Source organism: Erpetoichthys calabaricus, chromosome 5, assembly GCF_900747795.2.
Source record: "Erpetoichthys calabaricus chromosome 5, fErpCal1.3, whole genome shotgun sequence".
NCBI lineage: Eukaryota > Metazoa > Chordata > Cladistia > Polypteriformes > Polypteridae > Erpetoichthys > Erpetoichthys calabaricus.
The window spans coordinates 248850518-248863497 of record NC_041398.2 but is presented as its reverse complement, the minus strand read 5'-3'; the positions used below and the strand labels follow the sequence as shown (position 1 = coordinate 248863497).

General features: G+C 44.8%; 1 protein-coding gene across 1 annotated transcript in view; it reads right to left on the bottom strand.

Annotated features, from left to right (window-relative positions):
* Window positions 1-12980, bottom strand: part of zgc:154142 (uncharacterized protein LOC555481 homolog) — a 130896-nt gene that overhangs the window by 87015 nt on the left and 30901 nt on the right. The window contains exons 2-4 of the mRNA XM_051928107.1: window positions 12241-12380; window positions 11864-11957; window positions 9007-9147 (exon numbers count right to left, since the gene is read on the bottom strand). Coding sequence (XP_051784067.1) covers window positions 9007-9147; window positions 11864-11957; window positions 12241-12380 — 375 coding nt within the window. The remainder of the gene's footprint in view (window positions 1-9006; window positions 9148-11863; window positions 11958-12240; window positions 12381-12980) is intronic.

Here is a 12980-nt window from a genome sequence, read left to right as displayed (position 1 = left end):
CGCACAGGGATCAGTGTTATAAATCCGTTGGTTGTGCTTGCGGAAAATGGAAATCTGGCGGTGTTTCTCAACCTGTGTGGCTTTGGGACACATTTGTACCTTTTTAACCCTTAAACTGCCACATACTTGGGGGATTGATGCACCCCCGGATGTCAAATACTTTTTTTCTGCACTTTTTAAGGAAATGTCACAATTCACTAAGAAAAAGTGAAATTTGACTGGAACATGTATATTTTTTTCATGCAAAGAGTATCACAATTACTGCAACACTGATCATTTTACACACTGCCAATTATCTATATCTATTATTATATGGACCGGGTGCAAGTGACGCCATTGATGAAATTCAGTAAATCACTGAGCCAACTGTGCTTGAACTGCCTGCACGTGAGCACACAGAGGCCAACGCTGGTATAGTGCAGTGGCTGAATCCCGGGGCAGTGATGCTGCAGTCCTTTAGGGGGCACCAGTGGTCATGAGTCAATGAATGTACAGCACTGACTGATCAGCTCTGGCAAATTGTACTAACACACCGACTATAGCCGGTCGCGGCAGTTTAAGGGTTAAGTTCACTGATGACCCACATCGAGCAATTGGAGTCTGGGGGGGGATGGGGGCTGGAGGTGTGAAACAACTGGGAGAGGAAGAATATCATACAGCACCATTCGGTCCACGGTGTATAAAGTGGGCTAGCAGGTAACAATGCACAGAGTAACCCCCTTGGTGTTTTTCAGAGTACGTGCCCCTTAACTTTCATAAATGGCATCCCTCAAATTACGATGCTCTAGGTGGCCAGCCATGTCACCATATGGATTGACCGGCTCTGACACAGCGCTGTACGCTTTGGCTTCACTATTTGTGCAATTCAAGTTTACACACCATTGTGCTTTGATAAAAGGCTCCGCCCCACTTATGAATATATTGATTATATTCATATCTATCTATCTATCTATCTATCTATCTATCTATCTATCTATCTATCTATCTATCTATCTATCTGTTACCGCAGAGAGGCAAAATGCTTACAAATATTCATGATTTTCTTGTAGTGTGAGATGCTATTTCGTCCACTAGATGGCAGCAGGATACCATCTTTGATAAGACTGTAGGCCTGAAGAAAGCTGCTTGTCGTGGTTCTGCTTATTTATATTCAGTATTCTTTGTTTAAGTTCCTTTTTTATGCCTTCTTTGTTTAGCATCAAGTATTATGTATATATACTGCTCAAAAAATGAAAGGACCACTTTATAATCTGAGTCTAGCATCAAGTCAATGACACTTGTGGGCTGTTGATCTGCCAAAAGAGATCCTGCTCTGCTGGGCCCTTGAGCAAGGCCCTTAACCTGTAATTGCTCCAGGGGCACTGTACAATGGCTGACCCTGCGCTCTGACCCCAAGGGGGTATGCGAAAAAACTAACAAATACTGTTGTAAGTCGCTCTGGATAAGAGCGTCTGCTAAATGATGTAAATGTAAATGTAAATGTAGCAGAGGGGCTTGTTCATCAGTGCACTAGAGGGGCAACAATGAGGCGACCCGCAAAACAGGAATGAATGGTTTAACAGGTGGAGGAAGGCCACTGACATTTTTCCCTCCTCATCTGTTTTTTCACTCGTTTTGCATTTGGCTACAGACAGTGTCACTACTGGTAGCATGAGGTGGGCAATACCTGGACCTTACAGAGGTGGCACAAGCAGTCTAACTTCTCCATCAATATGTGGCATTGCCAGAAGGTTTGCTGTGTCTCCCAGCACAGTCTCAAGGGCATGAAGGAGAGCTGGACAGGGCCCTTCGTAGAAGGTTCTTAACCCATCAGCAGAACCCACCAGTATCTGCTCCTTTGGGCAAGGAGGAACAGGATGAGCACTGGCAGAGACTACAAAATGACCTCCAGCAGGCAGGCAGGGAGACCACTGGTGTGAATGTCTCTGACCAGACAATCAAAAACAGACTTCATGAGGGTGGCCTGAGGGTCCTCTAGTGGGCACCATGGAGCTCAATTGGCATTTGCCATAGAATACCAGAATTGGCACCCTGTGCTTTGCACAGATGAGAGCAGGGTCACCCTGAGAACGTGTGACAGATGTGAAAGGGTCTGGAGAAGCCGTGGAGAACGTTATGCTGCCTGTGACATCATTCAGCATGACCGGTTTGGTGGTGGGGTAGTGATGGTAAAGAGGGGTCCTTTCATCGGATTGGCTGGCCCAGCACTGTTTCAGCCGTGGAATGGCCAAATGAGGGAGGCAGCTTGAAGGATGAAGTCTCCAGGACTCTACACAAATCCAAATCTTATTATGGGATATATCATCTACTGTTAAATTCTGCTATGTAATTCTAAAATTTATATTTTTTATTTTTTAGTATATTGAGGAATTGTTCTGTTCTGTGAACTGCATTGTGTTGTATTGACCCCCTTCTTTTGACACCCACTGCACGCCCAACCTACCTGGACAGGGGTCTCTCTTTGAACTCCCTTTCCAGAGGTTTCTTCCATTTTTTCCCTACAAGGTTTTTTTGGGAGTTTTTCTTGTCTTCTTAGAGAGTCAGGGCTGGGGGGCTGTCAAGAGGCCTGTTAAAGCCCATTGCGGCACTTCTTGTGTGATTTTGGGCTATACAAAAATAAATTGTATTGTATTGTATTGTATGGTATATCTGGGGTGGCATATCCATGGAGGGACACACAGACCTCTACAGGCTAGACAACAGTGGGCACCTTGACTGCCATTAGGTATTGGGATGAAATCCTTGGACCCATTGTCAGACCCGATGCTGGTTCCTCCTGCTGCCCGACAATGCCAGGCCTCATGTGGTGAGAGGATGAAGGAATTGATCCCATTGACTGATGCTAACTCGCTTGACCTCAATCTAACAGAACACCCCTTCCTTGGTGGGACATTATGTTTCACCACCAGGTTGCACCTCAGACTGTCCAGGAGCTCAGTGACGCCCAGATCCCCCAGGACACCATCCGTCATCTCATTAGGATGTTGTCAGGCATTGGGCATACAAACCACTGAGTACCATTTGAAGTTGCTGCAATGAAATTTGGGCAAAATGGACTCGCCTACCTACCGCATCATTTGTTCCCTTTCATTTTTGGGGTGTCCCTCTGTTGGTTGATCCTTTTCATTTCCATCCTTTCGTTCCTCACACATCAACATATCGGCCCATATCAGTAGAGAGAGCCGGCATGGAATCTGATATGTGTTTTCAAAGTGTTCCTTTCATTTGTTGAGCAGTTTATTTCTTATTTTTGTAAGGTGTGTAATTCTTCACTATTATGCAGCTATATTTCTACGTTTCTTCTCTCAGGTCCCATGTGCTTTTTGGGTGGTTCCCCAAGAGGCGGGGCCACCTGTCTGTCTTCACGTCTTCACTCTGGTCTAATGCGGTTCACTGTTGCCTTTTCTTTGTGTTGCCGAGGTCTCTTCGTGCTTGCAATATTATTAACATTTATTTGATTCTCTGGATTTCTGACCCCTGCTCTGTTTTTAACCACAATTGCTGGATTCTATTTTTGAGACTTTGTTTGCTATCGGAACCCAATTATGCCTTTTATGCTCTTTTTGAGCATTTTGGAACTACAGGGCAGGTTTTGAAATAACTCTTCTTCATCTGCTCCTTATGCAGCCCTCAGTTGACAGTTCTCCTTTCTACAGCATTTTGTTGTGCCCAGTTTCCCTTTTTGAGGGTCTGCTCCCCCTCAAATCAGCAGGTCTCTCCAGGGCTCTGGGCTGAATTACAGTAAGTGCGCCCCTGCTGGGGTCACCCCTGAAGAGACTCATGCCAGTGTGGCGGCCCAGGCAGATGACGCCCGCATCATACCACAGGGTTCACCTGAATACCACTCGGGGTTAACCGTTTTTACAAAGCATTCCAAGCCCAAGAGAAGCTTGAGGTCGGCGCCAAGGCAGTTAAAGGCTTTTTAAACGTTAAAGGCGGTTTCCTCCATTCCAACCCTCAGGGAGTGATGTATTGTGGGAGCTGTCTGGTTCAGGGTGAGACTCCTTTGGAGATCCTGGCCTACTCTGGTGCTCATTTGAAGACCTCACGGCCTTTTTGCTTTTGGTCCTGACTCCACGCGTAGCCAGTGTTTGCAGTGTACCACTATGATCTGTTAAGTTTATTTCATTGTATTCGCAGAAACCAGACACATTTAGGTAGGCCAGACGAGAGAAAGGACTGTGAGACAAGCTGGCTGGTGGGTGGCGGGAGATTCACGACACAAACAAATGGAAGATGGCACGGCAGGTTAGCTGCCCTATTTGGTGCGCGATCAATTTAAGTATGAATTTCACGGGATTTGTATGGATTAACTAACGCAGGCCTGACTCATTAACTTGAAGTTTATTTCAGAGCCATGTAAATCTGATGAGAGAGAACTGGCAGAGAGAGAGATAAGCAAATGACAAATGGACGGCAGGTTAGAGAGATGGGTAGAAGACATGTGAGGGACACACAAGCAGGCTGATTATAAAGTGCTTGACCAATATGGCTAAGAAACAGAGTCTGTCATAAATGACAAGAACAGGTGAAGGGGTTATTTGGGTTCAGCCCAGACATTAACAGCTCGTCCCCATCTGTGACAAGAATTCTAGGTCTGGCAGTTGCCCATATCTGAGAAGAATTTTATGAATATGCAAATATGTGAGGGATCATAATGACGAGGACCCAGCACAAAGTCATGCCCGTTGATATGGGACATCCAGTTGTCAGCATTCTCCCACTTGGCTGTGATGTCCCATGGCTTCTCTTCCAGCCTGAACACATATGAATAAATGGATTAGATCAGCGTTTCTCAACCTTTAAGTATCTGCGACCCGAGTTTTCATAATAGTTTTAATCGCGCCCCCACTAACGTTTTTTTGAAAGGAGCCCACTAATATCAATTTGTTCTTTTTTAATTAATGATATATCACAGATGCATATTTTATTATACCAGTGGCGGACCGTGCATTTCACACCTAAGCCTTCAGTAGTGCTCCGTCTGAATCAACCCGCCCCTCAAAAACTAATTTCTGGTTACAAAAACCATCTTAATATGCAGAAATACAGTATAAAGAGCCGCTGCATCGCAGATAGATAACTCCTGTATCCACAATAAATGCCTTTATTGAATAGACAAACCAGGGGTGAACAAGTTCCTTTCTACTGCAGCTACAGCCTGCGACACACATAAAAAACATCAATAATAACTCATAAACTTACAATATTATTTAGGAAAATCGCAACATTTTACTCACCAAAAATTCAGATCATTTGTAAACAAAATCCATCCTCCTCTCTTTCCTCAAAAACAGCTCAATTACTCTGTCGTACAGATTATCCGTGCGCTTCAGTTCCATCACGAAGTCCCTTTGTATCGCCATCGAAGCTAATGCTCTGGACTGCTCAGATGTTAACCACTACAGACCAGTATCCCTGCTCTCTTTTCATTCTAAAGTACTGGAACGAGCAGTTTATAACCAACTTAATGTGTTTTTGTCTAATAACGCCCTTCTTGACCCTCACCAGTCTGGATTCAAAGCAGCTCACTTCTTGCTGTCTCTGAAACACTTCACACAGCCAGACCTACCAACCTGTCCTCAGTTCTCATACTTTTGGACCTATCTGCAGCCTTTGACACGATCAACCATCAGATACTTCTGGAAACTCTCTCTAGTCTTGGGATCTCAGGCACTGTCTGGCAATGGTTTGCTTCTTACCTTGCTAACCGGACATTCCAGGTTGCCTGGCAAGGCTCCCAGTCAGCTCCACGAAGACTGACCACTGGTGTTCCTCAGGGCTCTGTCCTAGGACCCCTTCTCTTCTCCTTATACACAGGTTCTCTTGGGAAGGTAATAGCTGGACATGGATTCTCTTACCACTGCTATGCAGATGACACTCAACTCATTCTCTCCTTTCCACCAGATGACCAGCAGGTCTCAACCCGCATCTCAAACTGCCTTGCTGATATCTCCTCTTGGATGATATCCCACCACCTCAAGTTGAATCCCAGCAAGACTGAACTCTTGTACATCAAAGGCAACTCTTCTCCGAATCTTGACCTTGCAATCTCTTTTGACAACTCGGTTATCGTCCCCTCAAAAACAGCAAGAAGTCTTGGTGTCACTCTAGATGAAGAATTGTCTTTTTCTCCACACATCAGCAACCTCTCCAGGTCCTGCAGATATCTTCTTTACAACATCAAGAGAATCCGCTCCTTTCTCACTACAGAGGCTACTCAGCTTCTCGTCCAGACCTTGGTCATCTCTAAGCTGGACTACTGCAACTCTCTGATGTCTGGACTTTCACTAAAGGCAACACCATCACTTCAATTGATCCAGAATGCAGCTGCAAGACTCATTTTTAATGTTCCCAAATTCTCTCACACTACACCTCTGCTGCGGAACCTGCACTGGCTCCATGTGGCTGCCCGCATCAGGTTCAAAACCCTAACACTTGCCTTTAAGGCCAAAACTGGAACTGCACCACCTTAGATATCAGCACTGGTCAAGCAGCGTGTCACTTCTCGCTCTCTCAGAACATCAAGCACTGCACGTCTCGAACCACCCTTACTTAAAAGAAGAGGACGACATGCATCAAGACTCTTTGCAGTGTTGGCTCCTCAGTGGTGGAACGAACTTCCTCTTGCTGTACGAACAGCGGAGACCCTCACTGTCTTCAAACGTCGTCTGAAGACACACTTCTTTAAACAGCACTGGGGGGACTAAAGGCCCCATACTTCTTTCTACCGTTTTCTCAAAAAAAAAAATAAAAAAATTGTACTAACAAATTACTATTATTTTCTTCTAGCATGGTTTTGTGTACAACTTGGTCAGCGGTAACTTATGTTTTATGACAGTAGATTTAATCCTAGCCTTAAAGACTGAAGAACAGTCGTAGACTACTAAGCACTGTTGTAAGTCGCTCTGGATAAGAGCGTAAATGTAAATGTAAATGTAATGCTGAAAGACAAACCTGCCCTGTCGTATTTCTGGCATAAGTTTTAATTTGCTTTAGGGCTGAAAATGTCTGCTCGACAGAAGCAGTGGACACGGGAATGCTCACCGCCAAACATACCAATGTGTACAGCTGCCCCATGATGCTCTCTGATGAAGGAAGTCAAGGAGATCAGTGGGAGATTTTCCTGCAAAATCATCCATGGCATACTTACACCATCCTATCCAATCAACGGGTCTGAATACGGTGACGTTGCCGTACGCCTGCTAGAGGGCCCTAGTGACACCAACTCAAAATCTGATTGGTTGAAGCAACAGTTTAATCGACATCTATTTTGTGTTAGAGGGCCTGCAGAACGGATTGTGAAGGCCTCCTGGCAGACTTCTTTAACTTTGACCCTGCCTGGCAACAAATGATGGCTGAAATGTGATTGGTTTAATGCTTTAATACGAAAACACATGTCTGGAAGCAGCACAGCCATCGGAAAAGCTATGAAAGGAAGTGGACAGACTATTTGGAATTATTTAATAAGTATTCATGGACAAAATATAATTAACATCAGTTTGTGATTCAGATATTTTTTTAGGCCAGCAGAGAAGGCCTTGCAGGCCCTGACGGTCCGCCACTGTATTATACCTACTTAACTTTTATCGACATTTATCTAACGCTATATTTATTTTTCTAGCATCAGAATGTAGTTTAAGTTAATTTGTTTTGGTTTCAATAGATGTATTTTTCATATTTTCGATTCTTGTTTTCTTTTTTTCACTTCTTCGCGCCCCCCTAGGGGGGCCCGCCCCACAGATTGAGAACCACTGGATTATACAATGTATTATTGCCAATGGAGGTGATCTATTAAAGCAAGTTAAATACATATATCTCTTTATGTGCCATATTTCTGTCATATAATAATTTCTGCCATGGTTACAGACTTTGCAGGATGCCCCCTCGAGATTTGTAGATACCTTGGCCAGCCTGTCCACTGGTACTATGAGTGCTGTGCAGAGTGGAGGAGGCAGACCCTCTGCGTTTTTTCCCAGTTGATTCTGGGGTCCGTCAGTGGTGTTTACTGCTCCTACTCTGTTCAATGCTTGAATGGACTGGGTGGTGGACAGGGTGGTGGGGTCCAGCGGCTGGTGGGCATCTGTTGGTGAAGATAGATTCACTGATCTTGACTTTGCTGATGGAGGCTCTGATCGGGGCACTTGAGAGATTGAGTGAGGAGTGTGAGGGTCTGGGCTTATGAGGGTCCTGATAAAAACCAAAGATCCAGACCTTTAATTACGTCTTGGGCATGGCCATCAGCAGTGTGTCTGTCTGCAAATAGAGTGTTGACCTCATTGAGAGGTTCATGTGACTCTGGGGACTCTTCTTATGAAGTCAGTAGACAGAGTGGAAGAGCATGGGGGGTCATGAGGTAGCTGGAAAGGGTGTGTGGTGCTCTGCAAAAGGACAAAGGTCCAAGTCTTTAGAGTCCTGGTGTCAGTGACCTGAGACGAAGACTGGACTCCTTCATGTGTGTCCCTTCAGAGAATCCTTGGGTCCCGCTGGTTTGACTTTGTGTTGGTCACGGAGTCCCGAATGAGGCACATGACCTGCATTGTCCATGTGGCGCCATTACCCGAGGGTGTTCCAGCTCATTGTTGAGGACCCTAGTTGCTGGACCAGTCCTAAGGGATGCCCACATAACACCTGGCTGTGACAGATAGAGGGTCATTTCTGTAGGGTGGTACTGGACCACGTGTCTGCCTTTTTGCCAATCAGGATCCGGAGCTGCTTTGTCGTGTGGTGGGTGCTCCCCAACCTGACCCGACCTGATGGTTACAAAAGGGGTGGCATTGTCTCTAGTCTGTCTTGTATCAAGAAACACGTCCCGGGGAGAATGAATGCCACCTGCTGGATTCACCACGTCATGACAGACAGCTTGAAGAGGACTTGAATGGAAGGGGGGTGTGGCTTCTTCACTGGGCGTGGCAACTGAAACACAACTCAACTCAACAGGAGAAACCCTGGACAGCTCGGTGTGAAACAATGGCCAGCAGAAGGAGTTCTCGAGACACCTCTTACCTGCTATCATGTCAGGCTCCACCGCCTTGTAAGATGCCTTAAAGCCCCTCGCTGTCTGCTTCTCATCGCTTCGGAAGGAAATCAGCAGGGTGTTCCCCAGGGACGCCACAGGCTTGGGCTTCAGATTTCCACAAAACCTTCCTGAAGATACAAACAGAGGAAGAGCCGCATTACGTGTTACTTTCATGAAAAAGTCGAGGAATCACAAAATGGACTTGGAGTTTGACCACACAGCAGACTGTCATCTGCGGCTGATATTCTTTTTCCTTTGCAGTGGATTCAGAAACTATACAGACCCCCTCACTTTATTCCCATTGTTATCTATTAATCTACACTCAACAATACATGAAAAGTCTCCAGAATGAGAAGACAACATTCAAAGAAGCTCTGAAGGACCCCAGGCAAGAGCTGAGTGAAGGAAAGGAAGCTTCAACCCACTCAGAATAACAGGAAAGATGTCTGGAAATGGACTGGGCATCTTTACTGGGCTCAAGCAATCTGGGGCTGAGGTGTGTGGCGGGCAGCCAGAATCCTTACCCAATCAGGACGCCCAGAGTGTGGAAGGAATATTTTCAGGACAGTTTCTCCCGACTGAGGGCAGCCCCCTTGGTTTCCAGCATGGGAGCTCAACCCTATTGGAACCCGTGGCCACTGCCAGGGGGCGCATGGGCATTTCCAGGGCTTTATTTGGCCACACTTCCTCCACACCCAGAAGTGCGGCTGGAAGAAGCTTGTTGGGCACCTGATGTTTTTCCGGGTGCCCTATAAAAAGGGGTCAGTCCCCACCATTCGATGGCCAGAGTCGGGAGGAGGACTACTGCAATGCGGTGTTCACTGGATGTTCTAATTGTTCTTTATATGGCTTCCATTTGATCCAAAATGCTGCTACAAGAATTTTTACAAGAACAAGAAAATACGAACACATAACTCCAGTTCTTATAAAGTTTAGGGCAGATTTCAAAATCCTCCTTTTAACATATAAAGCCTTAAATGGCCGATGTCCGGCTTACTTGTCTGAACTTATCATGGCTTACAAACCAGAACGTACATTAAGATCTCCAGAACTGCATAGGATTCCAAGGATTAATAAAATAACAATGGGAGGTCGAGCTTTTACTTACAGGGCCCCTAAACTGTGGAGTGGTCTGCCTGCTACTATAAGAGATGCCCCTTCAGCCTCAGCTTTCAAAGACTCACCACTTCAGTTTAGCACACCCTGACTAGAGCTGCTGATTAACTGTACAGACTGCATCTCTGATAGTTTTCATTTGTGACTGACCCTCACCTATTCTGTTTCTCTTCTCGGTACTCAAATGTGGCACTTGGTGCCACGGCCCACCTGCCTGCCTAAGGTAAAGTCATCTCAGATGGAGGATCGCAGGAATCGTCAGGTAGAGGGGATTGGCTGACCCAGCGCTGTCTCAGCTGTGGAATGGCCAATAGGGGAAGGTAGCCTGATGGCCGAGGTCTCCAGGACTCTAAACAAATCAGAATCCTATTATGGGATATCATCTACTGTTGAATTCTAGGGGGTCTCTCTTTGAACTGCCTTTCCCGAGGTTTCTTCCATCTTTTTCCCTACTAGGGTTTTTTTTTGGGAGTATTTCCTTGTCTTCTTAGAGGGCCGAGGCTGGGTGGCTGTCAAAAGGCAGGGCCTGTTAAAGCCCATTGCGGCACTTCTTGTGTGAATTTGGGCTATACAAACATAAATTTTTAAATTTGTGAATTTCCCCTTGGGATTAATAAAGTATCTATCTATCTATCTATCTATCTATCTATCTATCTATCTATCTATCTATCTATCTATCTATCTATCTATCTATCTATCTATCTATCTATCTAAATTGTATTGTATTGTTAATCCCTTTCTTAAAATGAGTGGGCTTCAGTTACCTTGATAAAAGTCTAAGAGCCGGAGAATGATTCCTACAAAGAAAGTTAAGAAAATGAAAGTAGGAACCGTACCAAATTATTTAATTAAGTACCACCGAGGCGAAGCTGCTAGCCACAGTAATGACCCAAGTCACCGTTCTCTTCCACTTTTCGACATTATTTTGTTATCCCAGGGGTTCGGCAAAGTAAATTCCCTTCTGTTTTCTACATTTATTTTGTCGGCCCTGGATGGTCAAATTAAATTCTCTCTTTTCCTACCGCGTTTGCTTTTCGGGATTAACATTTTTGAAGTCATTGCCATCTGTGCCTTTGTGATCCACAGGACTTATTTTATGCCAAAGAGCAATTTTGTAAAAATAAATCTTGTAATTTATAAATATTCTGCGTTTGCCCTTTTTGTGACAAGCTGGAGTTCGCCTGTTCCCTCCTTTTAGTGGACAATGTCGGGACTTTTTGTGCCTAGGAGCCTCTACTTCAGGACAGAATAAACCACTAGGAAAATGAAAAAAAAATCCAGAAAATCAAAGAGCAAAAACAAACAAAAAAAATTAAAAATAGCAGAAAATCAAAAATATTCAAAAAGAATATTATTAAAAAAAAAAAAACAACACAGCAGAACTCACCAACTGCATTCAATGAACCGCAAAGGACTGTGGATTTTGTCCTCAGCTTTTAAGGGGCTCAGGGTAGTTCCTTGATGGTGATGGGCAGGTGGTACCACCCCTGGGGGGGAACCACCCACAAAACACATGACATATAGAAAAATATTCTTAGACATAAAGAAACTAAATGATCAACAAACATAAATGAGACATTTGAACCCCAGCTGGAGTGGGAACCCTGGCTGAAGCATAACAAGTTGGAATTGGAATCTGACTAAGGAGCAGGTGGGATGTAAAATAAGACGTCATATGTTGGCCCCCCAAGGGTCAAGGAGGAGACCCTCTGAAACATAAGGTCCTACCTAAGAGCCCCAGGCTGTCTGTGACAGTGATGGAGTCTTCTGCACATGGACTCGTGTCTTCAAGTGAAATGTCTTCAAACCAAAGCAGGACCACCTACAACAAAGAGAATTCATAAATCATCCATCTTATCTTCAGCCCTCTTCTTTCCCAGAATTCATACAAGCAGGTTATCTGCAGGTTTTCCTTCCACAATATGGTTACGCTGGCTAGCAATTCCAAATTGTCCCTGTGGAAGTGTGAGTGAGGGTGTGATGGATATAAAGATATGAATAACCCTAACCCAGAACCTCCTAATAATCAAAAAGAGCCTGGAGCCGTGACGCCTGTCTGCTCGCCTCCATGTGTGCACCCCAATAAAACGCTCACCCCACCCCACCTGATCTACATCCACGGTGATCACCCAGGAGCAGCGGGCGTCATTCTCATACTCGGTGGGATACTTCATGCTGCTGATCACGCCAGAAGGTCCATTTTGGTGCATTGGGCTCCCACATCCTGAGTCTGTCAATCCAGCAGCTGCAAAAAAAAAAGAACAAAAGTTGCTGAATTTGCCCCTAAAAGAAGAGATTTTAATTCAACTGGAATACCTTGGAGGGGCAGGAGGCTAAAGGAGGATGGGGTGCTAATGGAGTTATAAAGGGCTGAGGTGGTGCCAGCTCGAGGTTCATTGTAGGGTGGGGTCTGTTAACTTATAAGTTATAGTAATGAGTCGAAACAATGAGTTTTGTTCTTTGAAATGAATGCTAAAATTCTCTTGTATGTGACTTATCAATCACCTGGGGCCTCATGTATAAATGGTGCGTATGCACAAAAATGTTGCGTACTCCCATTTCCACGCTCAAATCGTGATGTATAAAACCTAAACTTGGCGTAAAGCCACGCACATTTTCATGGTAGCTAAATCCCTGGTGTATGCAAGTTCTCCACTCAGTTTTGCAAAGTGGCCGCACCCAGTGTCAGAGCAATGCTTTGGTTTCAGTGTGGTTTCCCCTTCTTTTTTAGATGTACATTCCTGACGCAGCTTTATCAAATACACTGAAATTAATCAAATTAAGGAATCTGATTGTAATTAACCTGTAACAATATAATGGTTCATGGAATGGCTAAACTATTCTA